Here is a 27661-nt window from a genome sequence, read left to right on the forward strand (position 1 = left end):
CGCACAGAAAGGCCCTCGCCGGCCACGGGGCTCGAACCCAGGACCTTCTTGCTGTGAGGCGACAGCGCTAACCACTACACCACCGTGCCGCCCCTCCCTCAATTATTCCACACTGAATATGTTAATTAGTATAAATAGACCTGCAGTAAGGCCCACGTTAGGTAAAAGACATGGCAACTTTTACTAACGCGTTAATGTTAATTAAATGTTAGAAATCTCGCGTTAATCAAATTAACATTTAACATTTATTATTAACATTTAACATTAACATTTATTCACGTGGCGGCACGGTGGTGTAGTGGTTAGCGCTGTCGCCTCACAGCAAGAAGGTCCTGGGTTCGAGCCCCGTGGCCGGTGAGGGCCTTTCTGTGCGGAGTTTGCATGTTCTCCCCGTGTCCGCGTGGGTTTCCTCCGGGTGCTCCGGTTTCCCCCACAGTCCAAAGACATGCAGGTTAGGTTAACTGGTGACTCTAAATTGAGCGTAGGTGTGAATGTGAGTGTGAATGGTTGTCTGTGTCTATGTGTCAGCCCTGTGATGACCTGGCGACTTGTCCAGGGTGTACCCCGCCTTTCGCCCGTAGTCAGCTGGGATAGGCTCCAGCTTGCCTGCGACCCTGTAGAACAGGATAAAGCGGCTACAGATAATGAGATGAGATGAGATGAGATTTATTCGCGTTAATCCCTGCCTTTAGCACAGTGTAATAGAATTCGCATACATCACTTAATTGTTCTGTCACCTCCAATTAAAGTGATGTTCAAAGTGTATGCTGTGAGACATGCAACGGTCACTGATTGTATGCCACTGAATGTGAATGTAGCCTATACCAAGATAACGGTATGATTCGCATCGTCCGCAGTGCCTGCGCCACAATGAGTGTCTATTTGAGTTACATGGGTTTTGAAAACAAAAAAACACCTTTAGGGACACCCTGTATTTGAGGAAATGTCTTCCTCTCTTAGTAGGCCCAATATTCCTAGCCACATGTAACCAGAAATAAAACATGTGCACATATTTTCCACAATAGGATTTTAATGACAAATGTATTCTAGCAGGGTGCCAGGGAACAACAGGAGGCCCCCAGTCCATCCCACCCGAGCAGGAAGAGGACCCCCAGCCGAGCGGATCCAGCGTCACGGTCACCTGCCCCCCTTCTCCACCGCCTGCCCCTGTCGCCGGATCCACAGGCCGGGTGCTGACGCGCGCGGTCCTTGAGTCGCAGGGGGAAATTTTAAAGGGGATAGAGGCGATTAACGACAACCTCGAGGGAATCCGCGAGGAATTGAAGGAACTGAATAACACATTAAAAGAATATCTTAAAAAATGAATGGTGTCCCGTCTGTCCTTACCTTTTCACATTGTGGCTATTAAGCGCTGCCGGGTTTGTATGCCATGTCACTGTGGCACCTCGTTGTGAGGCCCAGGGTCTGGGTCCTCCGGCAGGTCTCACTCCATTATTGGCACGCCGTGCCGCTGCGCCACATTGTGTAACACGCCACACACCGCGGTTGTGTCTGATTTGTACGCACTTGGAAATCGTTTCATATATTGATCTTGGTAATTATGTGATAAGGCTACCCCACGCAACATCAACTAATAATATTTCAGTCTGACACCTCATGGCAAATGCGCGAGGAAGATCTATTAAGCTAGCTGCAATGCATGGTCCTGCATGTGCATTCTTTAATTTAATTAATTAACCAATAGTCAATGGGAATAATATCGAAATGATATTGCTGGGGTTTCTCATTTCCCGTAATTACAATATGGAAGGGATGGTTGATGGATCTGTTGGCATTTACCCAACAGTCTCGCATTATGTGTCTCGACAATGTCGTATGACTGACATACATTTCAATTCACGCATCCTGATGTTCCGATGCATTTTTGGATGCCTCTTATCGCCATGTCATGACTCTTGACCGAGTAGGCCTAAATGTAGTTGCATTGCTCTGCCTCTAAGTGTCGCCAAGTACCAAGATGCACCAGAAATGTGCGTACGCCAGCCATGAGGTTTGCGTAGAGTACCGCACTTTTCCACGCCAAGTCAATCTTTGTACATTCGAATGTTTGCGCAGAAAGTGACGTACGTAGCTTTTTTGTGCGTACGCAAGCTTTGTACATGAGGCCCCAGGCCTTGATGAATCAGAGCTGATTTGGTGGCACAAAAGGAACTGACATGATGCTAGGCAGGTGGTGTTCGAGAAACAGAGGGATAGAGAACTCCAGGCAGGTATGTTCTCATGATAATTTAAAAAAAACAAACAAAAAAACCCACAAGGTTATAAATAAATAAATAAATAAAAACATAAAATGATAAAACAAAAATAATAAATAAAATAATACATAATACAAAAATAACACTAACTAAATAAAATAAACTATACACATTTGTGTATTGTTCATTATTTGGTTTTATTTTTATGATTAAAACAAAAATAAAAATTTAAAATTACACAATAAAACAAATGATAAATAAAAACAAATAAAAATAAATAAAATAAACAATACGTGTATTGTTTAGTTTTGTTTTATTATTCAAACAAATAAAATAAATAAAACAAATTATAAAAAATACAGTATAAAGCAAAAATGATAAAAATAAATTTAAAAAACAAAACTAAATAAACACGTGTATAGTTCTTTATTTTATGATTGTTGTGTTTTATTATTAAAACAAAAAACAATAAAACAAAAATGATAAAAAATAAAACAATAAAACTAAATAATTCAAACAAACAATACACATGTATTCTTTATTTAGTTTTATTAAAACAAAAAAACAAAGAAAATAATGCACAATAAAACAAACGATAAATAAAATAAAAATATATTTAAAAATAAAATAAACACGATAAAAAAAATGATAAAAAGGAATAATAAATTATTAAATAAATAAAATGATCATGATAATAAAACACACAAAACCACAATATTGAATAAATCTGTTTTAATTACATACAAGATCACAAGATATGCATCAGACATCTGTTCTTGGACATTTCGACACTTTGGGAATGCAGCTAAAAAAAAAAAAAATTCCGTTCATCAGAATTGCGTTCATTTTAAAATATTTTACAGCTTTCATCAGTCACACTGTAACTGCAGCGCTCCTGCAAAAACAACTCGTGCTCACGCACAGCGCAAAAAAAAAAAAGTATAATTAAAATGATAAAGTTTAGTGTGAAGTCGAATATTCAGCATGACACGATTACATTGGTGATTCCTCGAAGTGCTGGTGACACAAATGACATCAGTGAAGCAGTACTCTGTTTTCAGAACAAATTTCATCATTAAACTACATCTTATAAAACAAAGAACATCACAGAGACGGTTCAACCGCAGACAGACAGACAGACAGGTCTGTTGAACTCAGTTGAAGATGCTTTCAAAATGACCTTTAACCTTCTGATGAAGAAATAACTGGGATGAGATAAAACCTGGAGCAGGCTCCAGTCACTCAAGTCATATCCGAGTTTTCGTGGTCTTGCGCCGTCACGATATACGACTAATAACAAACCAAGAAATTTGCAGGATTTGATTTGGATCGTAGGAAATGACCTTTTTTTTTTTTTTTTTAAATTCAGCTTCATCAAAGTTAACATATTTTGTAAAGTTTTATTTAATGAAAAGCAAATTGTTAAAAAGCAGAGATGTTTCTGTGCTTGTTTATTTAATTTCTAGATAATATATAGTTTTAGTGTAAATATGGAGGTGATTATAGAAAAAGTCGTGCACGCTGATTGGGTGAGAAATTCAGACTCTCGATAATCACCTCGAGTGACTCGGCAAAATGGCTACCGACCGCTTCATCACCGTAAGTGAGGAAGAATCACAAATGATGAAAGAAAACGCTGTTCCTAAACTAAAAGCAGGAAAGATGTTCCGAAGTTTGGTCTAAAACTATTCAAAGGTAAGGTGGAATTGTGATTTATTCCGTGACTCGCCGTAGATAACTGACAAGTCTGTGTGCGACTTAATTACATTTACGTATCTCTCTTGAAGTTTGAACATTATTTTATTTAATTAAATAAATCACCTGTGTATTTATACTAAACAATTATCCACCTCAGGCTGAGTGAATAATAACCGAAATGAAGTTAATAATAAAAGCTCACGATATCATGAACTGCCATTTCAAATATCACTGCCATCATTAGAGTAAAATAAACAGCGTATTAAAACTAGACCGCCTTTCAGATTTTTCAAGTGTAGTTCATAAAAAGAATTTTCCAGACACCTAGTTATTTTTGTTTAGTGGACTGAAAGCTACTGAATTCGAATCACAGACTTCCAATTTTATAAATTTTTTTAAAATAGAACAATTAATGAATTTATATCTCCACGCGGCCCTAAATTCTCCGCTATTTTTTCCTGCTTCACCATGACGCAATACAAGATACTACATCATGCATCACATCACGTGCTGGGCTTTCCCCGTTCGCGCAAGGCATTGTGGGATACAAATTTGAAACAGGAGAGAAAAACGGAGGACGTGAGCGTGCGAAATGTGAAACGTGAAAGACCGACTACAGTAACGGAAAGAAAGCGAGAAGAAAAGACGTTATGTTATATACGAAGGAAAGGAAACGCAGGACCAAACTAATAAATAATCATCGGCGCTCAGCGAGCACCTCGGTGTGATCAGCTGTTCGTTTAGCGACAGAATGATGGAACAGTCAGTGCACGCTCAAAGGGAAACCTGCGCATGCGTGCGCACGCACACACACGTGGACTTCCTGTCTGCTCGAAGCGAGCGATTTCATGCACATTTGCTTTAATCCGCTCAAATTAAATAACTTCCCAGCCACAGAATGGCCTGATATTTTGTGATATATTACAGAAATAAACATATCACAATGATCACATTTCAGATGGAACTAAAAATTTCACCGATTTTATGAAATCGAAAGGCCGTCTAGCTTTAAGCTGATTATGATTCAGTTTAAGTTTTTATAATACACAGGGAAGCTGGACTGTTTGATTTGTATGATGTTGCTCATCCAAGCAAAAAATTAAACATCCAATCTGATTCTGGACATGCAAAAGTTTTTAAATTGATGCACTCTTTTTAAAAAAAAAAAAAAAAAAACTTTATAAAATACCGAACTGACTCTTAAACACTTTATTTTACTCTGATGTCAGTGACTTCGAAACGTCAGTTAATGAGATCACTAGCTTTCATTATTAAACACAAAGTTGTCTTAATTAGGAAGAAGTTAATTAGTATATGATAATTTTTGCTGTAAAATTAAAAATGACATTATATATATTTTAGAATAAAGTGCAATGCGGTAACACTTTATAATTAATACTATAATATAAGCATTATAATAACTATATAAAGAAAAAAAAAATTTTTTTAAAAGACGTACAAATTAGAGGGCCAAATAATTAGCTTCCATCTGAACAAATCATTATGTCAAAGAAAAAAAAAAAAAATTCAAAATCCAGATGTTCGGAATAATCTCAGTCCTGTTATTAAAACACTTTATTGCAGTGTTGTGATGCTGGTGTCCAATAAATACTATCTTGATGATATCAAGGCATTTGTTTAAATTTCGGGTAACAGACAGACATGAAAAAATTCGGATTATTCTGTATCGTATCTACAGTATAGTAGGAATTACAAGTGAAGCTTTCATTTTCAATACAAAGAAAAGCAATTTAAAAAAAAAAAAAAAACAAGGCACAAAAATGTGAACGGATGAGTGAAGCGTACATCCAGGAGATTTAAGAGCGAGCACTTTGTGCCTTATGAACCCGGTGGGTTATGTGGAGAAGCAGAGCGAGTGACTACAGTGGAGATCAGAGTACAGAAAATTGTGCTGATTTAATCCACACGGAAAAAAAAAAATCTTTTCCCCCCCTTCGGTTCACAAGCAGCTCGAACAGAAGTCTGAAAATCCGCTCAGTAATTTCTGTAGCGTGAATATCCTCACTGGGAGGACAAGCCTTTCTTTAAAATCTTCTAACATTCACAAGTAAAATTCAGCGTTTAAAGAGATCCCTCAGACTGCTCTCCTATTGGTCCGCTCTGTTGAGAGAGAGAGAGAGAGAGAGAGAGAGAGAGAGGAGTTATTTGAGCATCCTGCACTTCCAAGCTGACGGACTCTCTTCCTGTAACCGCTTCATTTTCTTGCCGAAGAAAATCCACCAGGTCAGACCAATCAGCACGCACACGAACGACTCCACGTAGTAACCGTCCAGAGCCGTCACACACACGCCGCCTTCTGTAACACACAGCTGAGAGAGAGAGAGACACACACACACACGTCAGACACTGTCTTTCAGCAAGCAGGGATCTTTATTAAAAAATATTTATTTAAAAAAAATGAGAAAAAAAAATGCATTTTTTAAACTATTTTACAAGTATTTAAGCCTATTTAATTGTCTCATCTCATCTCATTATATCTCGCCGCTTTATCCTGTTCTACAGGGTCGCAGGCAAGCTGGAGCCTATCCCAGCTGACTACGGGCGAAAGGCGGGGTACACCCTGGACAAGTCGCCAGGTCATCACAGGGCTGACACATAGACACAGACAACCATTCACACTCACATTCACACCTACGGTCAATTTAGAGTCACCAGTTAACCTAACCTGCATGTCTTTGGACTGTGGGGGAAACCGGAGCACCCGGAGGAAACCCACGCGGACACGGGGAGAACATGCAAACTCCACACAGAAAGGCCCTCGCCGGCCCCGGGGCTCGAACCCGGACCTTCTTGCTGTGAGGCGACAGCGCTAACCACTACACCACCGTGCCGCCCCCCTATTTAATTGTATTTATTATAATTATTTTTTAATTTATTATAACATTTGGTTTTTTTTTTTATTTTATGACAATTATAACTTATTTTATATATTCATTCATTTATTTTCAAGTGTAGTGAATTTTATTTTAATATTTACAAAGGTACAATTCCCTGCTTTATTAAACTTTTTTTGATTATTTTCTAGTAATGAAATTATTTCTGAATTTCTATCACATTTTTTCTTCTGTTTCCTGCATTTTTTTTCCCCACTTTAAAAAAAAAAAACCTGTCTAAAGCATTTCAAGCTGCATTTTTTTTTTTTTAGGTAGGAAAGGTGCTTAATAATAATAATAATAATAATAATAAAATAAAAACCCTGAGAAAATGAGAGAAAACATGCATTTGTTTTTTTTAATCATTTTATAAGTATTTAAGCCTATTTAATTTTATTGCTATTACATTTTTATAATTTATTAAATTTGTTTTATATAAGTATTTCATTTATTTTCAATTGTCGTAAATTTTATTTTAATATTTACGAAGTTACAATTCCCTGCTTTATTAAAATTTGATTACTTATTTTATAGTTTATCATTATTTTCTAGTAATTAATTTATTTTATGAATTTCTCTGACATTTTTTCTTCTGTTTTCTGCATTTTTTTTTTTTTTTTACTTTTTAATGATACTTTTTGTCTAAAGCATTTCAAGCTGCATTGTTTTTTGGTAGGAAAGGTGCTTAATAATAAATAAATAAAATCCAGTTTTTCCCTTTTTTTCTGAAAGGTTAGGATTTTGAACAACACTTGAGAGAAAACCGTTTCCAATTTATACCTAAATGGTGCAACAGAGTGAAAGACTGAACTCCGTGAAAAAAAAAAAAAAAAAAATCCTCAAACTACACATTATCATGTTCAGAAATAATTAATAAATATGACAGTGCACTTTATAGATTAAAAACTAAACGCTACACAACATGACCCACAAAACAAAAAGTTAACACGGCCATCAGTGAATAAACATCAGGATGGAACACGTTCTCATGATCATGTGACTGACCCCAGCCTCTTCCGCCGAGCCGCACGTCTGCCCCTCAGCCCCCTGGCACCGCTTGGACGTGAGCGGGTCGACCAGCCACAGTGCCAGCGTAGACGGCCAGTTCCCCCCCAGATTCGTCACCGTGTTCAGCAGGGTCATGTACGTTCCTCCGATCACCGGATCGCTCACTTTCGCATGGAACGCCATGCAGGCCACAAACATGCTATACAGCGCCACCTGGTGGAGAAAAACAGACATGCTGGATTTAAACAGAACTGCGACCAAATTCCCAAATCGGAGTTTTCTTGGGCAGTATTTTTATTTTCCAAGTCGTGCAGCTACAAATCACAGGTTTAGAAATCTGGAAATATGGTGACGTCTCTGTGAGGAGATTTTAATAGACCTGAGCAGAGTGAAGTGTCAGGCTCAGCACTTTTGTAATATCGGACCCGTGCTATGAGCAGACTGACCTGATGTACAGCGTAGCTGAGCAGCACCACAGCGTAATAATACACAGGAAACCCATCCTCTTGCTTGACGCTCGGGGTCCACCACACGAGCAGCGCGTACTCCAGACCAAGCAGCAACCTGCAGCCAGTCCAGAAACGCACACACATCCGAGTGTTTATAACGTTAGGAACAATCAGAGTAACAACAACAACTGTTAGAGGTCTGCGTGAGTAAAAGCTTATATCAGGGGTGTCAAACTCAAATACACAGTGGGCCAAAATTTAAAACTTGAACAAAGTCGCGGGCCAACATTGAACAAATGAACCTTTTAATATGGACCCAAACAAGTTTTGCTTCAACATTGAATACGGAACAAGCAATGCTTATTACTATACAATATACACTCAACAAAAATAAAAACTTTACACTCGTTTCAAAGTCAAGAATTTGAACATTTTGGAAAATAGGTTTGAAATAACGATTGTATTCAATTATCTTGTCATTAAAGATGCTATAGCATACAGATCATGTTTGTCATGGAATCGGTTCCACCGGAAATGCGACGGCAATGTCCATGATCAAAAACTGTGAGTCACAACTTAATGAAATCATGTCAATATCGGGCGTGTCCTCCATGGGCGTTCACAACCGCGATACGTCGTCTCCTCATGGATTGGATGATGCGTCTGAACACAGCTTGGGCAATGCGCCGCCATATTTGTACCAACATGGCACCAAGCTCCTGCAAGTTCTGTGGAGGGTTCCAGTGGTTCCTGTGGTGCCAGTTTGACGAAGACGTGTCTGGAGATTATGGATGGTCTGTCGACTGCATCCCATAACCCTCGCAACGTCAGTGACGGATGTTCCCGTATTCAGCATGCCAATGGCACGTTCACGCTGAATGTTTGACAGTCGTGGCATTGCAAATTAACGAATAATTAACCAGAAAACCTTGTTTTTCTGAGATGACACTCTACCGTGAGATCAATTGCACGTGTATCAATAGGTCACGTCACTTGTGTCAGGTGGAAACGTGATTTTAGCGTGCAGTGCTCTCGCACGTACTACGTAGGCCCGACCAGGAGAATGAATGTGTGACGTAATGCCCTTGACAATGCATTTAACCATAATCACAACAAGAACTCTTTCAAGAAAAGCTTCTAAACACTATTTGAAAAATAATGTGTCAAGTTTTTATTTTTGCTGAGTATATAACAATAGTGCAGACATGCTAAATCGAATTTCAAAAAAAAAAAAAAAAAGGCATTAATTTATTAAATTAAATTTAAATAAAAATTGTATGCCTCTTTTCTATTTGCAGCCTTCTGATTTACAGTAAATATCAAAATAAACTTTTTCCACAGGCTAATAATTTTAAAAATAAAACAATCAACCATTCAAGCCCATGCCCTGGAGTAGCAAGAAAAAGTGCATAAAGAAAAGGTTAATTATTGCTCAGTTTGCTACACACTGATCTAATCTGATGTGCCCAAGCCAGATACCCGACAGGTCCTTGTACTTGTCATGGTGTTTCGTTTCATAGTGTCGTCTAATGTTGTACTCCTTAGTTATAGCCACGTTGACTCCACAAACAAGACAAACAGGTCTGTATTTTACATGTGTAAACAGATATTCTTCCTCCCACCTGTCCAGAAAGCTCCGGTTTTCTGCCTCTCTTTTCACCATTTTTGGGAAGGGGTAGCACTAGACCCCGAAGCCGCCGCCAGGCGCCGCTAAAACCGCCATTTAGAATTTGAGCCGCTGCCAGCCAATAATTTTGTAAGCCAATTTGAGCCGCTATCTAATAAAATTTGGCTGAGCCACTAAGAATTGTGTACATCAAATAATGGGTTTATCCACATCATGAGCTACAAGAAAAGTGACACAAACATGATCAACTGTACACACTAGTAGTAACACAATAGAGACGTATAGGCATACACTGTAGAGATTTAGAACTGATATCACAGCACAGAGAGCCACCACAAGCTTGCCGTTGTGACTACCTGTCTGGCTTCCCGCCCCTCACACCGTTACCACGATACACTGGGGAACCCGGGAACCCACCCAGAGCATCAATCGACTCCGATATCGACGAGATGGCTGCATTCTTTGCCGCTGCTGAGGGAAAGTGTAAAGGTATTTTTTTTTGTTTGTTTCACATATTTCAAGATTGATTAAAAAAAAAAAAAAGTACTCCACCACTCTACTTTCATCATAGTAAGATAGCTGCCAGTCCTTCACTGGTCATTGCGAGTGAGAGTAGATAGCTAGATGCCTTCCTCGAACAATCCAGATTAGCTTATTATTAGCATTGAACTACAATCTTGCTAGATTTATATTTACAATGAAGTAAGAGACCAGGGGACCTGTGGTAATTTGCTATTTATTCCCCCCATTTGTTTGATCCGTTTGCCCGGATATATGCCACACAGTGACGTCCAGTATCAGCCATTTGTAGCCATAAACATTTTGGTGGCTGCAGCAGCCATTAAGGTTTTGGCTGAGTCAGCTAGCCAGCCAATAATTTCATCAGCCAGCCATTATCCTGAAAACAAACGGCTTCGGGGTCTAGGTAGCACGGTGAAAGTTGTAGCGTGAAGTCGCTATGGCAACTGTCCGTTTGTTGTTGAACGTTTGGACGTCCTACTGCGTTTCTGGGTCCTGTCCTGATTGACGCGCCAAAACAGCAGAGCATTATGGGATTTGTAGTATTAAGGCCAATTTATGCTGACAACGCAGTCCTTGCAGATACCGTCGCAGACAGTGTCCGCGTAGCCCCCCCCCCACCTTCGCAGACGCTCTGCGCGCACCTCCCAAAAATTGTGACCACCGCAGAAGCCTCGCAGACAGCGTCGCAGACAAGAGGGCTCTGATTGGTCCACTCTACATCCGCTGTACACGCACTTCCGCTTCCCTACTTTCCCGGTTTGGTTTGATTTCACGACCGGCATTTTTAAAAACACGAGCGAAGATGGAGCAGCACGAAGAGCGGTTGATCGAGGAAGTACGTACATCTATACGACTCCAGTTCTAGTCATTATAAGTAACCGGAGGATAAACACTCCACTAACCACACCCACCAACTACTCCTAGCGATTTCGCGCCCGCTTGCGTTGTGGCGGTGAATAACATCGCGCACGCCTATTACTCCCCGCTCAACAATAAATTACAACTGCCTGCGAAAAGCTATCTGCGAAAGCCTTGTCGCACGAGCATGCAGAGGCCCTTAGCGGTGAATGCGCTGTATACACAAATCCGACGAGTAGTCATTTGGGATTGCCTTGCGGGCCAAATATAATTACACTGCGGGCCAAATTTGGCCCACGGGCCAGAGTTTGACACCCATGGCTTATATGAAAGTGCCATTAGTGCTAGAGTGAGCATTAAGATAATGAAAAAACACCAATTTACTCGGAATACAAAAGTATTCAGGGCTTACCAAGGAAAAATAAAATAAAAAAAATAAATAAATAAATCAGAGCAGTGCTAATAGAGATCTTGCATGTGACATCACAGCCAATCCAGATTGTAACAGACGCCATCTTGTCGGTCAAACGCCATATTTCCGCCTTCTACTTCTGCTTCTGGTTCTGCTTCTACCTTTTCTTCTGGAAAACCCTACTATATACAATTCTACTACAACGGCTGCGGCTACAAGCTCTCCCTACCTGTGCACGTTTATGTTTTTTGTGTGTATTTTTGCGTGTTGTTCGTCTGTACCGGACTTCAATATCCACTACAACCGTATGGACTTACTGGACATTGGTTTCCAGCAGAAAATGACGGTTTGTAGCGATTTCCATCGCATGCACAACATTCCGGACGAGACAGCGAGACCAGCGGGGTCTCCGTGGATTGTTATCGGGTCTGGCAGGCGAAGGAGGCGGCGGCGCCGGGAGCGGAAGCAAACACGAGGCTGCAGGCAGAGCCGGCCTGTTGACTAAGCTCAGAAAACAGCCACTCAAATCTCCACTGCCGCCTCTACCTCTCCAACGCCAGATCCATGGTAAACAGGACGGACGATTTGGAATTACAGCTGGAATTACCTTATTCTAGTCTATAATCGGCTGGTCAGTGCTATACTCAATACTTAAGTGACTTACCCGTCCAATGAGGATTGTTATTTTCTTGTTTACAAGATGCCACATCTGAGTCGCTGACAAATCCTGAATTTCTGTAAAGATAACTGTGCAGAGATTTATAAGCACGCAGTGCTTCACCACTGAACAGCGAGGGAAAGTTAATGAGGTAATTATACACGTCTGGGTATTCCGCTGGCAGTTCAATATCCACTGACACGGTCATAAAAACTACATCCGGTAATCGATAAGGGTCACTAATCTGTAGGTCGTTTATTTTAGACATATATCTAATCTGTTCATTAGAAAAATGAGCCGTGTAGTCCGTCGGTTGAAATTTATCCATTTTGTACGAAAATTCTGAACGGAACTGTTTATTTTCACTTCTGGGTTGAGTATCAGGAAAGTCTCGACCTATATATTACAATATTTTCTTATTCCTATACTTACTCATTTTCAGAAAGGAATAGGAGATATTTAAGTACTCGACATTCTTCAATCTATGGTACTGATTTTTTTTTGTTGGTGTGCAAGTGACAGCGTGGTGCTGACATCACACAGCGCAGCGGAGCACTGGGTATCCACACTTTGGGGAAAGCCCTGGTATTGAAATTAACACGTTCATGATTATTATTATAGAAAACGAAACTCCATGTGATGTTAAAGGGGAACTGAAGGCAAATTTATCAAAATTCTATTTCTCATTTTATTAAATATCGGAATGCATTTTTGATCGCTATTTTGTCGCTGCTCTAGCAAGTTATGAGTGTTTGAAATACGCTCTGTAATATATCAGTCCATATGTCAAAGCAATGGCCGTAAACGAGATTCGCTGAGACCTGTGCGAGACATCGTAGGACGGAAGTAAAACGTACAGCGGAAATCAAACCCTGTGTCCGAAATCGCTCACTCGTTCACTACTCCCTATATAGGGAATCACTCTATAGAGGACTATACAGTGAGCTCATTGGTAAAATGAAAAAACGCTTTCGGACACTACTCTGTCGCGCTGGTATTTACGTCATTACTGTCGCACAATTAAAACGTGCCGGATCAGTCGGCTGGTGGGTTTCAAAATAATAAATACATGCGTGTGTTTGTGTGATAAATCCATATTATACTGAGCGCATTTCACACATTAATCAATACAAAGTCCCTGCAGCTTTCAGTTCTTTTAAATCAAGGCTGAATCCTTTCTTCTTCGCCGCTGCCTTTTATTAAATCACATTTCAGACTTTTAATTAGATTTCTTTCAGCGCGACCGCAATGCATGATGGGATATACTGCTTTGGTTAGTGACCATCGCTGTACACTACTTTTCCTGATGCATTGTGGGATACTTTGAGTGCACTATATAGGGTGGAAATAATCCTCACTAAGGTTTCGGACGGCACTACAAAATGGCGTCCTCGCTATATAGTGAGTAGGGAGCGATTTCGGACACAGGGGTCGTCAAAAGACGCGCGCGCCCTCTTTCGAATGCTGACGTAATCAAGCCGGAAGTTTTGTTTGTTTTGATAGCGATCAGGAAAGTTTAAAAAAAGTAGGCAGTAATCGTCATTTAAACTCGTTTTTGTGCAATACTTCGTTTGGAAAACAGTTTTCAAAATGGCGGCGCTGACACCTGGCTGACACTTCTTCACATTTTGAAGTCTCGCACAAGTCTCGTGAAGATCGCGCGGATAAGCAACGCCTGCCGTCAACCAAATGAACTAAATTCAACATTGCTAAAAACCGAACAGGCCGATAAGTATAATATTTAATTGCAGTTAGTTGCCAATACGAGTCACGATATAAGGTTACTAAAACCGAAAACGTAATTGAGTAACACGTTAAATAAGAAATAAAGCAAGTTTAAAAATGACTTCAGTTCTCCTTTAAAGTCCAGCAAATACCAGTGCTGTTGTGTTCCTGATTGGTCAGAAGTTCTGACAGTAGCGCAGCTGCTGTAATGTACTGACTGTGCTACAGTTCTTCCATCCCGATAATCATCCACCTTGACCTGCTCTGATGCCTATATTTCATCTCACGCATAGCACCACGTATTCTGCCTCCAACATGACTGACTACGATCCTAGACATTAAATCTCTTCTGGACTGGGAATTAATTAATAAAAACACCATTCCATATGTACCTGAAAGGAAAGGCTTTGTAAAAGATGTCGAGCGGTCGAGGCCCGGCTGTGTATTTACTGATGATGAGCGGCAGCAGGATCTGCAGAGGAACCATGGGAACAGCCAGGAGAGCCAGCTCAGCTTTCGGTACTCCAGCTTCTACCAGCTTCAGCCCAGTCACTGCGTCTGCTGCTGAAAACCCCATCTATGTGTGACAGAGATTTATAGAGGGACAGAGGAGAGATTTACAGCCAAATGATATTTACAGATGGGTGCAAAAGTTTGTACACCCTTTGCACAAATTCCAATCAATGTCCATCTTGATTTAGAGATGAAAGTGGAGCAAAGGAGAAAAAAAAAAAAAAAAAAAAAACCCTGAACTTTTGAAAGGTCAAACTAAATATATTGGGGGGGGGGGGGGGGGGGGGACGTCCCCTGAAAATATTTTAATAACACAACACGCAAACCCCTGCATTCTAGTGCATTTTATTACTTATTTTCACTAAAACAAGTTATACCTTTTAAGCCTTTTTCTTTCATGTACATTAAATGATGAACATGTCAAAAAGATCAAATTTAATTCCCCGAGTTAATGAGTAATTTTCAGGAGTGCGTTTAGAAAGCGCCGTGATTTTCCTGCTCCACAGTTCATTACTCTGAAAAATATCAGACAGTTGAAGGTAAACTCAGCAAAATCCCAAACCAGTGCTGTTAAAAAGTAAAGGTCTGTTAGAGTTTCTAAAGCTTTCAGGTTTCAGTGTCGGGGACGTTGAGCCTCGTTTATCAATCTTTTAGTCGAGTTGTGCGTTTGCAGAAGCTAAAGTGAACTAAACATTTACAATTCAGATTTATGCGAGTTGAAGCCGATTGTTTGCATTAGTTCGTATTGTCTGTAAATTTAAACACCAATGAATACCACATTTCTCATAGAAATCAGGGGCGTAGCGAGGATTTTTCAGGCGTGTGTGTGTGTGTGTCACACACTGACTGGCAGCCTGAGTGCATTATTGGGGCTTTTCCACTACCAACGCGGCTGAGTCGGGCTGAGCCGTGCCGTGCTGAGTTGGGCTGAGTCGAGCTGAGCGGGGCTGTTGGAGTTGCATTTTGACTACAACCGCGCTGAACCGTGCTGGCTGGAAGTGGGTGGACACATTGGGTGGAGTTAGCGAAAGTGGGTGGACGTCACGTGATGTCGTTAGGCGGCGCAAACAGTGACATCAGTGATCTTTTAAGCGGTAGTCTCACGACCCGGATAGTAAACAATAAACATGGAGGACATGGAGTCGTTAGTGTTGCTGGTCTTGGTGCTGTGGCTTGTTTTCTGATCATCATCTTTGTCGTAATTCTTCTTCTTCCGGGTTTACGGTGTTTACAGATCCCAGCGTGCTCGCGGGGCGTGTGGGCATGTGAGGACACTCCTCCTCACTAGGGCTGAATGATTTTAAGAAAAAATTGAATTGCGATTTTTCTGGCAGATATTGCGATTTCGATTTCAACCACGATTTTTTCTTCTTTAAATCAAGTTTCAGTGCAAATTAATTAATACAATGAATTCCATAAAGCTAATGCAAGAATGAAAACTGAGGTCAACAGATTTCAAATGTAGGCCTGTTTATTAACATTGAGTGCCTGAGGAACAAGTTCTCATCTCATTATCTCTCACCGCTTTATCCTGTTCTACAGGGTTGCAGGCAAGCTGGAGCCTATCCCAGCTGACTACGGGCGAAAGGCGGGGTACACCCTGGACAAGTCGCCAGGTCATCACAGGGCTGACACATAGACACAGACAACCATTCACACTCACATTCACACCTACGCTCAATTTAGAGTCACCAGTTAACCTAACCTGCATGTCTTTGGACTGTGGGGGAAACCGGAGCACCCGGAGGAAACCCACATGGACACGGGGAGAACATGCAAACTCCGCACAGAAAGGCCCTCGCTGGCCCCGGGGCTCGAACCCAGAACCTTCTTGCTGTGAGGCGACAGCGCTAACCACTACACCACCGTGCCGCCCAGGAACAAGTTATAATAACTTAAAATAAAAATAAAAAGAGAGCCATCTTTCTTAAGTAAACTTTTGCTTCTTTTACTTTTCCCATCTACAACATATCAGACATAAAAAAAGGTTGATCAATGGCTCAGCAGCATCAAAAGATTGCACTTTAGTAAAAGAATGTACATAAGCATTATAAATTATAACTAGAGCCAACAATTCCCCTGTGGGAAATAAGCGTGATGCAGTGGCTGTAGCAGTCGCTATTGCAGGGCCCCTCCCTCCTGTGTGTGTGTGTGTGTGTGTGTGTGTGTGTGTGTGTGTGAGAGAGAGAGAGAGAGTGAGGGAGCAGCCCCTCCCCCACCCGCGCGCTCAGACACACAGACAGCGCAGTTTTTCCTCAGTGCTCCCTCCAAACAACGGGGATTTACACGAAAACGGAAGGAGATATTCACAAAATTCTTCCACACTGAGTGCCACAAGGCTTTCCTGAACGTAATTTTTTGTCTGTAGTGTAAAAAATGAGGACAATTTATTGACGAAACAAAACATGGGTCAGCAGTTTAGGAGCACTGAGAAAAACCTCGGCTTTGACGATCCCAAAATCGTGTTGTCCGAGATCGCAATTTTCGGTCGAAAACGATAGATCGTTCAGCCCTACTCCTCACCAATCAGTGCACAGGGGAGTGTCTCCTCACACCCCTAGCCCCACTCGGCTCGGTTGGGCTCACTTCGGCCCCACTCCAAAACCGTGCGAGTTTTGGGTGCTGAGCAGGGCTGAAGCGAGCTGAGTCGTGCTGCTCTGAGGTAGTCGAAACGCGAGCCGTGTCGGGCTGAAGTGAGCTGAAAAAGGGTCGTGGAAAAGGCCCACATGTAACAAAAAAATAAATTCCCATTACTAGTTTTAGGCAGCTTAGAAACCGGCTCTTCCATTATCGCTGTTTCTTCCACGTTTTCTTGACGTTGTGTTCTAGAAACGGCACTAAAACTTCGCTTCGAAACCACAAATGCAACTTTGATGGGAAAAAAAAATATATAATAAATTGCTGACCTCTCTTCACGTCGAAAGTAGAAGGAAAGTTTTGCTTGTTTTGACGGCGAATTATTAACACAAGAGAAAAGACTCGTAATTCGCAACTAAATAGACTGCAGCAACACTGGCAGCTTGAACACGCTTTCTAGTGCACTTGTGCAGAACGGTGTCAGTCCTGCGCGCATTAGCTCGTGCACCTGAAGGCGCGCCTTGGGCACGTGCACCATTAACAAAGAACACCTGTCTTTAATCAATGAACTATGTTTGGGCTATTTAAGGACCGTGCAAGGACGATGCGAAGTATTACGCCGCGTCGAGGAACGCGAAAAATCCGAAAAATAAAATTTCTCCATTCGGAAAATCGGAGATTTTCAAGAGTTTTGTCAAATATCCGGATTTCCGGAAGACTTTCATCCCTGTTAATTAAAAAAATAATAATAATAAAAAAATAAAAACCCACACACCACAAACTTTTGCGCTGAACAGTGAATAGAAATGAACAAACAGGGGGCGTTGTGGCTCGGTTGGATGGGGCGCCATGCCATGGATCCGGGGACCCAGGTTCAATTCCGACCCGGGGTCATTTCCCGATCCCTCCCCGTCTCTCTCTCCCACTCATTTCCTGTCTCTACACTGTCCTATCCAATAAAGGTGAAAAAAGCCCAAAAAATATCTTTAAAAAAAAATGAGGCGGCACGGTGGTGTAGTGGTTAGCGCTGTCGCCTCACAGCAAGAAGGTCCGGGTTCGAGCCCCGTGGCCGGCGAGGGCCTTTCTGTGTGGAGTTTGCATGTTCTCCCCGTGTCCGCGTGGGTTTCCTCCGGGTGCTCCGGTTTCCCCCACAGTCCAAAGACATGCAGGTTAGGTTAACTGGTGACTCTAAATTGAGCGTAGGTGTGAATGTGAGTGTGAATGGTTGTCTGTGTCTATGTGTCAGCCCTGTGATGACCTGGCGACTTGTCCAGGGTGTACCCCGCCTTTCGCCCGTAGTCAGCTGGGATAGGCTCCAGCTTGCCTGCGACCCTGTAGAAGGATAAAGCGGCTACAGATAATGAGATGAGATGAGAAAAAGAAATGAACAAACACATTGGCTTCCTGTTCAATGCTCCCCCCCAAGGGTCTTTAGCTACTGATTCACCAAATTATCTTCCGACCGAATGACCAGCAACATCAGCGATGATCTGAAAGTCTTTGGCAGTAACAGATGTATTACAGGTGTAATTTAACACACCGTTTCTGTAAAAACGATGCGCGTTTACCTTTGATGTGAGCAGCAGGCAGCAGAAAGTGAAGACGGCAGGCAGCTTGATGATGGAGAAGAGCAGCTTGTACGTCTCCTTTACACCCTGTATCTCCTCTTTGGGCCTCTGCCTGGAGCGCTGTTGTCTGCTGTTCTCCGACTTCAGTAAGGCCACCAGGGTGGTGGACACCACAAACACAACCCCCCAGAAAAACAGGAAGTCTGATAGGCACACAGGCACAAAACGGAAATTCAAAAAAATTTAATTAAATAAAATTAAAAAACAAAACACCACATTTGAGGCAGGAAAACATCTGGAACCAGAAAAACAGATGCAGCCAGTGGAGCTAAAATGAAATCATGACGTTTCAGATATTTAGGTTACACGCACAACTAATAATGAGCTACAGTGTACGTGTTTATGACCAATGTGTGCCCGTCAAATGTTTTTTGCTTTGTTTTTTTTTTTTAAAAGCACGTTTAAAGCAGAACACATTTCAATAAGATATGATAAGGGCCACAGAGGCCACGCCCTCCTCCACCAAGGGCCACAGAGGCCACGCCCTCTTTTAATTAAGGCTCTAAGGACAGGCATGCTGTTTTGAATTTTTACATCGCTTTGTAAAAATTAAGCACCAATTTGAATTTAGTCTTTTCAAGTTCCTGGCTTTTATTCAAATCTCCCTCTCACACACGCATAAGCCAGATTCACAAACTCGATGCAGCATTACAACCAAAATATTAAAGTCATATTAAAAACACTCTACATGGAAAAAAACAAAAAAAATCCCAAGACATCTTAACTTTTTTTAAATAAACGCTTCTAAACAGATCTTAAAACATCTTGGAAAAACATCACCATACCTGACAGCGTGACGATGCCCTGATCCTGTGGCTCAAACCTCAGGTACTTGTTGCAGAAATCGGCCGACTCCAGAGCCAGAAACAGGACGTTCCCCAGGAAGTACCCAGCTGTCTGGCCTACAGAGTTACAAGTGGAAGCGTATCCCACGTTCTCCCTGGACAGCATGGTGAGGGCCCAGCCATCAACCGCGATGTCCTGCGTGGCTGCCAGAAAAGCCAGTATGAAGAACACGACAGTGAGGCTGATCACGCTTGGGCCTCCTGGGCCGCTCGTCTGCAGGAGAGAATCCACAGTGAACGACAGTCCCAGCATGAAGAGCCCGAGCAGGTACTGAGTGGGAATGAGCCACGACTTCCTGCGTCCAAAGCGCTTCACGTAGACCGAGTCGACCAGCGGAGCCCAGAGCAGCTTCAGACTGAAAGGCCAGAAGACGAAGCTGAAGTAGGCCTGGTCTTTATAGCTAACATTTTTACTTTGCATGATGAGAGGAATGCTGCCAGCCAGTCCTAAAGGAATCCCCTGCAGGACGTAGAGAAACAGGAGCAGAGACACACTGCCCAGCTCTCCTCGGATCCCGCTGCTCGGATCAGGACGTCCGTCCTCGCTGTCCGAGTCCTGGACGAACGGTTCTTCCTCGTCCACCATTTTTCGGTCAGTCATGTCCGCAGTCATCGCTGCGGACTTCCTCTGTCGCCCGTTCATGTGGGTTATGCACTCAAAGCTCCATTTCTGTTCACTGGGCATCAAAGAAGCTGTTTCAGAGCCAGGCCTGGAAGCACAGTCAGTGTGTACAGTGCATGAGTAAGCATGTAAAGCAGCAGGACAATCACTTGTAATGTCAGCACTGGAATCAACCACTGACTTATAGAACAAAAATACAACAATCAGAAAAACACATCAGCACCAGGAGCCCAAAACATACACCACAATTTCAATGTTTTACACAGCTATACTTTACATATTCAACACACAGCGAGTTCTAAAGGGTTTAAAGGCTGCTCTCCTGCCCTGCAGGCTGTGCTGGATGATGATCAGGGAGTTCTAAAGGGTTTAAAGCAGGGGTGTCAAACCTGATCCATAAAGGGCCGTGTGGCTGCAGGTTTTCATTCCAGTCATGCAGCAGCACCCTGATTTGGCTTATTCAATCAACTGACACACCCACCCTTTAATCAAGGGTGGGTGTGGCTGCAAGTATTTGACTGTGTGAAGACAGTTCAGTTGATTGAATGAGCCAAGTCAGGTGTGCTGCTGCATGGCTGGAATGAAAACCTGCAGCCACAAGGCCCTTTATGGATCAGGTTTGACACCCCTGGAGGCTGCTCTCCTGCCCTGCAGGCTGTGGTGGATGATGATCAGGGAGTTATAGAGGGTTTAAAGGCTGCTCTCCTGCCCTGCAGGCTGTGGTGGATAGTGAGCAGGGAGTTCTAAAGGGTTTAAAGGCTGCTCTCCTGCCCTGCAGGCTGTGGTGGATGATGATCAGGGAGTTCTAAAGGGTTTAAAGGCTGCTCTCCTGCCCTGCAGGCTGTGCTGGATAATGATCAGGGAGTTCTAAAGGGTTTAAAGGCTGCTCTCCTGCCCTGCAGGCTGTGGTGGATGATGATCAGGGAGTTATAGAGGGTTTAAAGGCTGCTCTCCTGCCCTGCAGGCTGTGGTGGATAGTGAGCAGGGAGTTCTAAAGGGTTTAAAGGCTGCTCTCCTGCCCTGCAGGCTGTGGTGGATGATGATCAGGCAGTTCTAAAGGGTTTAAAGGCTGCTCTCCTGCCCTGCAGGCTGTGCTGGATAATGATCAGGGAGTTCTAAAGGGTTTAAAGGCTGCTCTCCTGCCCTGCAGGCTGTGGTGGATGATGATCAGGGAGTTATAGAGGGTTTAAAGGCTGCTCTCCTGCCCTGCAGGCTGTGGTGGATGATGATCAGGGAGTACTAAAGGGTTTAAAGGCTGCTCTCCTGCCCTGCAGGCTGTGGTGGATGATGATCAGGGAGTTCTAAAGGGTTTAAAGGCTGCTCTCCTGCCCTGCAGGCTGTGGTGGATAGTGATCAGGGAGTTCTAAAGGGTTTAAAGGCTGCTCTCCTGCCCTGCAGGCTGTGGTGGATAGTGATCAGGGAGTTCTAAAGGGTTTAAAGGCTGCTTTCCTGCCCTGCAGGCTGTGCTGGATAATGATCAGGGAGTTCTAAAGGGTTTAAAGGCTGCTCTCTTGCCCTACAGGCTGTGGTGGATGATGATCAGGGAGTTCTAAAGGGTTTAAAGGCTGCTCTCCTGCCCTACAGGCTGTGGTGGATGATGATCAGGGAGTTCTAAAGGGTTTAAAGGCTGCTCTCCTGCCCTGCAGGCTGTGCTGGATAATGATCAGGGAGATCTAAAGGGTTTAAAGGCTGCTCTCCTGCCCTGCAGGCTGTGCTGGATGATGATCAGGGAGTTCTAAAGGGTTTAAAGGCTGCTCTCCTGCCCTGCAGGCTGTGGTGGATGATGATCAGGGAGTTCTAAAGGGTTTAAAGGCTGCTCTCCTGCCCTGCAGGCTGTGCTGGATAATGATCAGGGAGTTCTAAAGGGTTTAAAGGCTGCTCTCTTGCCCTACAGGCTGTGGTGGATGATGATCAGGGAGTTCTAAAGGGTTTAAAGGCTGCTCTCCTGCCCTGCAGGCTGTGCTGGATAATGATCAGGGAGTTCTAAAGGGTTTAAAGGCTGCTCTCCTGCCCTACAGGCTGTGGTGGATGATGATCAGGGAGTTCTAAAGGGTTTAAAGGCTGCTCTCCTGCCCTGCAGGCTGTGCTGGATAATGATCAGGGAGATCTAAAGGGTTTAAAGGCTGCTCTCCTGCCCTGCAGGCTGTGCTGGATGATGATCAGGGAGTTCTAAAGGGTTTAAAGGCTGCTCTCCTGCCCTGCAGGCTGTGGTGGATGATGATCAGGGAGTTCTAAAGGGTTTAACCCTTTGGTGACTGACCCCTTGAACATGGTTCCTCCAGGAACGATGACGTTTCAGTCGTCAAGACAACGGAAAAACTAAAATACAAGAGCATTTTGTTTTGTGCACAAGAGCATTGTGACGTATCTTTCTGTTTTTGTATTTTAGTTCTTCTGTTGTCTTGACAACTGAAAAGTCATAGTTCCTGGAGGAACCATTTTCAAGGGGTCAGTCACCAAAGGGTTAAAGGCTGCTCTCCTGCCCTGCAGGCTGTGCTGGATAATGATCAGGGAGTTCTAAAGGGTTTAAAGGCTGCTCTCCTGCCCTGCAGGCTGTGGTGGATGATGATCAGGGAGTTCTAAAGGGTTTAAAGGCTGCTCTCCTGCCCTGCAGGCTGTGCTGGATAATGATCAGGGAGTTCTAAAGGGTTTAAAGGCTGCTCTCCTGCCCTGCAGGCTGTGCTGGATAATGATCAGGGAGTTCTAAAGGGTTTAAAGGCTGCTCTCCTGCCCTGCAGGCTGTGGTGGATAGTGATCAGGGAGTTATAGAGGGTTTAAAGGCTGCTCTCCTGCCCTGCAGGCTGTGGTGGATGATGATCAGGGAGTTCTAAAGGGTTTAAAGGCTGCTCTCCTGCCCTGCAGGCTGTGCTGGATGATGATCAGGGAGTTATAGAGGGTTTAAAGGCTGCTCTCCTGCCCTGCAGGCTGTGCTGGATGATGATCAGGGAGTTCTAAAGGGTTTAAAGGCTGCTCTCCTGCCCTGCAGGCTGTGGTGGATGATGATCAGGGAGTTCTAAAGGGTTTAAAGGCTGCTCTCCTGCCCTGCAGGCTGTGGTGGATGATGATCAGGGAGTTCTAAAGGGTTTAAAGGCTGCTCTCCTGCCCTGCAGGCTGTGCTGGATGATGATCAGGGAGTTCTAAAGGGTTTAAAGGCTGCTCTCCTGCCCTGCAGGCTGTGGTGGATGATGATCAGGGAGTTCTAAAGGGTTTAAAGGCTGCTCTCCTGCCCTGCAGGCTGTGGTGGATGATGATCAGGGAGTTCTAAAGGGTTTAAAGGCTGCTCTCCTGCCCTGCAGGCTGTGGTGGATGATGATCAGGGAGTTCTAAAGGGTTTAAAGGCTGCTCTCCTGCCCTGCAGGCTGTGCTGGATGATGATCAGGGAGTTCTAAAGGGTTTAAAGGCTGCTCTCCTGCCCTGCAGGCTGTGGTGGATGATGATCAGGGAGTTCTAAAGGGTTTAAAGGCTGCTCTCCTGCCCTGCAGGCTGTGGTGGATGATGATCAGGGAGTTACTGAAGCCGCAGGAGGATCTAAAGGAGATGGAGTTCCATATTTACCTTTCAGACTGCCACACCGCCGCCTCTCACTGCTTCCGGCACCTCAGAAACCGGTCCACCAGCGGCAAAGCGGAACAGAACCGGGCTTTAAACCGACATCATCCTGGACAGAACAGTAACAGCTTTAACAGCCACAGAAATGGAGAATCACCGGCTTGTGCTGTTCCAGTACTCCCGGACACGGAAGCAACTGGAGTCTGTGTGCATCACTCAAATAGTTCCTCCGGGTTCAGCTGACGTGTCGCAATGCCCGCGTTCCCGAGTTCCGCCTCTCAGCTCACAAACAGCCTGCAAACTCCTCAACACACACACACACACAGACAGACAGACAGAGCAGTGTCTTAACGTGACAGTTCAGCCAGTGTGCGTTCATAACGGATTGATTGATTTTATTTGGCAATAAAAGAACATAAAATACATAAAACAGACATTGCTGAGGAGAGCAGAACAAAACACCAGCTGATTCCCACTGTGGCCCTCAGGGTGCACTCGGGGTTAGTGGATCAGAGTGAGGCATTCAGCACCACACACACACAGATCAGTGAGACAGATTAATTAATAGATAGAGAGCAAGACAGATTAATTAATCAACAGAGAGAGAGATTAATTGAGACACACACACCCAGAGCAGTGAAACAGATAGATAGATAGATAGATAGATAGATAGATAGATAGATAGATAGATCAGTGAGACATGTAATTGATAGACAGTGAAACAGATTAATTAATAGATAGAGAGCAAGACAGATTAATTAATCAACAGAGAGAGGTTAATTGAGACACACACACCCAGAGCAGTGAGACAGACAGACAGACAGACAGATAGATAGATAGATAGATAGATAGATAGATAGATAGATAGATAGATAGATAGATCAGTGAGACATGCTAATTGATAGACAGTGAGACAGATTAATTAATAGAGAGCAAGACAGATTAATTCATCAACAGAGAGAGAGAGAGATTGAGACACACACACCCAGAGCAGTGAGACAGGTTGATAGATAGATAGATAGATAGATAGATAGATAGATAGATAGATAGATAGATAGATAGATAGATAGATAGATAGATAGATAGATCAGTGAGACATGCTAATTGATACAGTGAGACAGATTAATTAATAGATAGAGAGCAAGACAGATTAATTAATCAACAGAGAGAGAGAGATTAATTGAGACACACACACCCAGAGCAGTGAGACAGGTTGATAGATAGATAGATAGATAGATAGATAGATAGATAGATAGATAGATAGATAGATAGATAGATTAATCAACAGAGAGAGAGATTAATTCACACACACACACAGAGCAGTGAGACAGGTGGATAGATAGATAGATAGATAGATAGATAGATAGATAGATAGATAGATAGATAGATAGATAGATAGATTAATCAACAGAGAGAGAGATTAATTCACACACACACACACACACACACACACAGAGCAGTGAGACAGGTGGATGGATAGATAGATAGATAGATAGATAGATAGATAGATAGATAGATAGATAGATAGATAGATAGATAGATAGATAGATTAATCAACAGAGAGAGATTAATTGAGACACACACACACCCAGAGCAGTGAGACAGGTTGATAGATAGATAGATAGATAGATAGATAGATAGATAGATAGATAGATTGATTGATTGATTGATTAATCAACAGAGAGAGAGATTAATTCACACACACACACACACACACACACAGAGCAGTGAGACAGGTGGATAGATAGATAGATAGATAGATAGATAGATAGATAGATAGATAGATAGATAGATAGATAGATAGATAGATAGATCAGTGAGACATGTTAATTGATAGTGAACCAGATTAATTAATAGATAGAGAGCAAGACAGATTAATTAATCAACAGAGAGAGAGAGAGATTAATTGAGACACACACACCCAGAGCAGTGAGACAGGTTGATAGATAGATAGATAGATAGATAGATAGATAGATAGATAGATAGATAGATAGATAGATAGATAGATAGATAGATAGATAGATAGATCAGTGAGACATGCTAATTGATACAGTGAGACAGATTAATTAATAGATAGAGAGCAAGACAGATTAATTAATCAACAGAGAGAGAGAGATTAATTGAGACACACACACCCAGAGCAGTGAGACAGGTTGATAGATAGATAGATAGATAGATAGATAGATAGATAGATAGATAGATAGATAGATAGATAGATAGATAAACAAAAATAAAACTCATTATTATTTTATTCGGGCGGCACGGTGGTGTAGTGGTTAGCGCTGTCGCCTCACAGCAAGAAGGTCCGGGTTCGAGCCCCGTGGCCGGCGAGGGCCTTTCTGTGCGGAGTTTGCATGTTCTCCCCATGTCCGCGTGGGTTTCCTCCGGGTGCTCCGGTTTCCCCCACAGTCCAAAGACATGCAGGTTAGGTTAACTGGTGACTCTAAATTGACCGTAGGTGTGAATGTGAGTGTGAATGGTTGTCTGTGTCTATGTGTCAGCCCTGTGATGACCTGGCGACTTGTCCAGGGTGTACCCCGCCTTTCACCCGTAGTCAGCTGGGATAGGCTCCAGCTTGCCTGCGACCCTGTAGAAGGATAAAGCGGCTAGAGATAATGAGATGAGATGAGATTATTTTATTCATCACTCTTGCGCTAGTGTTTTTCTTAATTCTGTGTATTTTGTCTTCTGTGTCCTGAGTTTTCAATCTTCACCTTGAAAGGCAGGACACTGTACTTTACATAAAGTAAATCAGATCCCCAAAGCCCTTGACTTCATGTCTAATGCAGTTCCAGTCTATGAACAGAAAGCACTGGCTCATTCAGATCTGCTCCTTAAAAACACACTGTGTAGAACTCTGAGTTTCTGTTGTCTGTTTATTTGCTTTCCATGAGATTTGTCAGTCGAATTTGCCAGGTGTCCCAGTGAGTAGGAAAGTCTTGCAGTGATGATCAATCTCACATGACTAATCACTGCCTTCTAGTGGTGGATGGAATAAACCTCACCTGACATTTTACAAGTTCACCAAATATGACAAAATGTGTTCTAACTTATTAATAATTCAGAGCACCTTTAGGAGCTTTAAAATGTGGCTGTCGTTCCCACAATCCTCCCCCAGAAAGCCCTGACTGTATATACTGGGGACTACACTCACCGGCCACTTTCGTAGGAACACTCCTAAACCCCGATTCCAAAAAAGTTGGGACAAAGTACAAATTGTAAATAAAAACGGAATGCAATGATGTGGAAGTTTCAAAATTCCATATTTTATTCAGAATAGAACATAGATGACATATCAAATGTTTAAACTGAGAAAATGTATCATTTAAAGAGAAAAATGAGGTGATTTTAAATTTCATGACAACAACACATCTCAAAAAAGTTGGGACAAGGCCATGTTTCCCACTGTGAGACATCCCCTTTTCTCTTTACAACAGTCTGTAAACGTCTGGGGACTGAGGAGACAAGTTGCTCAAGTTTAGGGATAGGAATGTTAACCCATTCTTGTCTAATGTAGAATTCGAGTTGCTCAACTGTCTTAGGTCTTTTTTTGTCGTATCTTCCGTTTTATGATGCGCCAAATGTTTTCTATGGGTGAAAGATCTGGACTGCAGGCTGGCCAGTTCAGTACCCGGACCCTTCTTCTACACAGCCATGATGCTGTAATTGATGCAGTATGTAGTTTGGCATTGTCATGTTGGAAAATGCAAGGTCTTCCCTGAAAGAGACGTCGTCTGGATGGGAGCATATGTTGCTCTAGAACCTGGATATACCTTTCAGCATTGATGGTGTCTTTCCAGATGTGTAAGCTGCCCATGCCACACGCACTAATGCAACCCCATACCATCAGAGATGCAGGC

At 42.8% G+C, this 27661-nt stretch overlaps 1 protein-coding gene across 1 annotated transcript; it reads right to left on the reverse strand.

Moving 5' to 3' along the window:
* Positions 1–2933: 2933 nt before the first annotated feature.
* Positions 2934–23997, reverse strand: slc33a1 (solute carrier family 33 member 1). Its single transcript, XM_060924179.1, has 7 exons — positions 23808–23997; positions 19571–20340; positions 18726–18928; positions 14460–14644; positions 8263–8380; positions 7814–8029; positions 2934–6244 (listed from the first exon to the last, which is right to left on the reverse strand). The coding sequence occupies exons 2-7, from the start codon at positions 20313–20315 to the stop codon at positions 6077–6079; spliced, it is 1635 nt and encodes a 544-aa protein (XP_060780162.1). The 5' UTR covers positions 20316–20340; positions 23808–23997; the 3' UTR covers positions 2934–6076.
* Between the last annotated feature and the right edge of the window lie 3664 nt (positions 23998–27661).

Source organism: Neoarius graeffei, chromosome 6 (genome assembly GCF_027579695.1).
Source record: "Neoarius graeffei isolate fNeoGra1 chromosome 6, fNeoGra1.pri, whole genome shotgun sequence".
In the NCBI taxonomy this organism is placed as follows: Eukaryota; Metazoa; Chordata; class Actinopteri; order Siluriformes; family Ariidae; genus Neoarius; species Neoarius graeffei.

Excerpts from the sequence above, each read along its gene's own strand:
- slc33a1 (XM_060924179.1), bottom strand. The coding sequence starts at position 20,315 with ATGCCCAGTGAACAGAAATGGAGCTTTGAGTGCATAACCCACATGAAC. Across the intron at positions 8,381-14,459 it reads TACAAAGCCTTTCCTTTCAG|GTTGCTGCTTGGTCTGGAGT; the intron begins GTACATATGGAA and ends GACTGGCTGCAG. Across the intron at positions 8,030-8,262 it reads TCAGCTACGCTGTACATCAG|GTGGCGCTGTATAGCATGTT; the intron begins GTCAGTCTGCTC and ends TTTCTCCACCAG.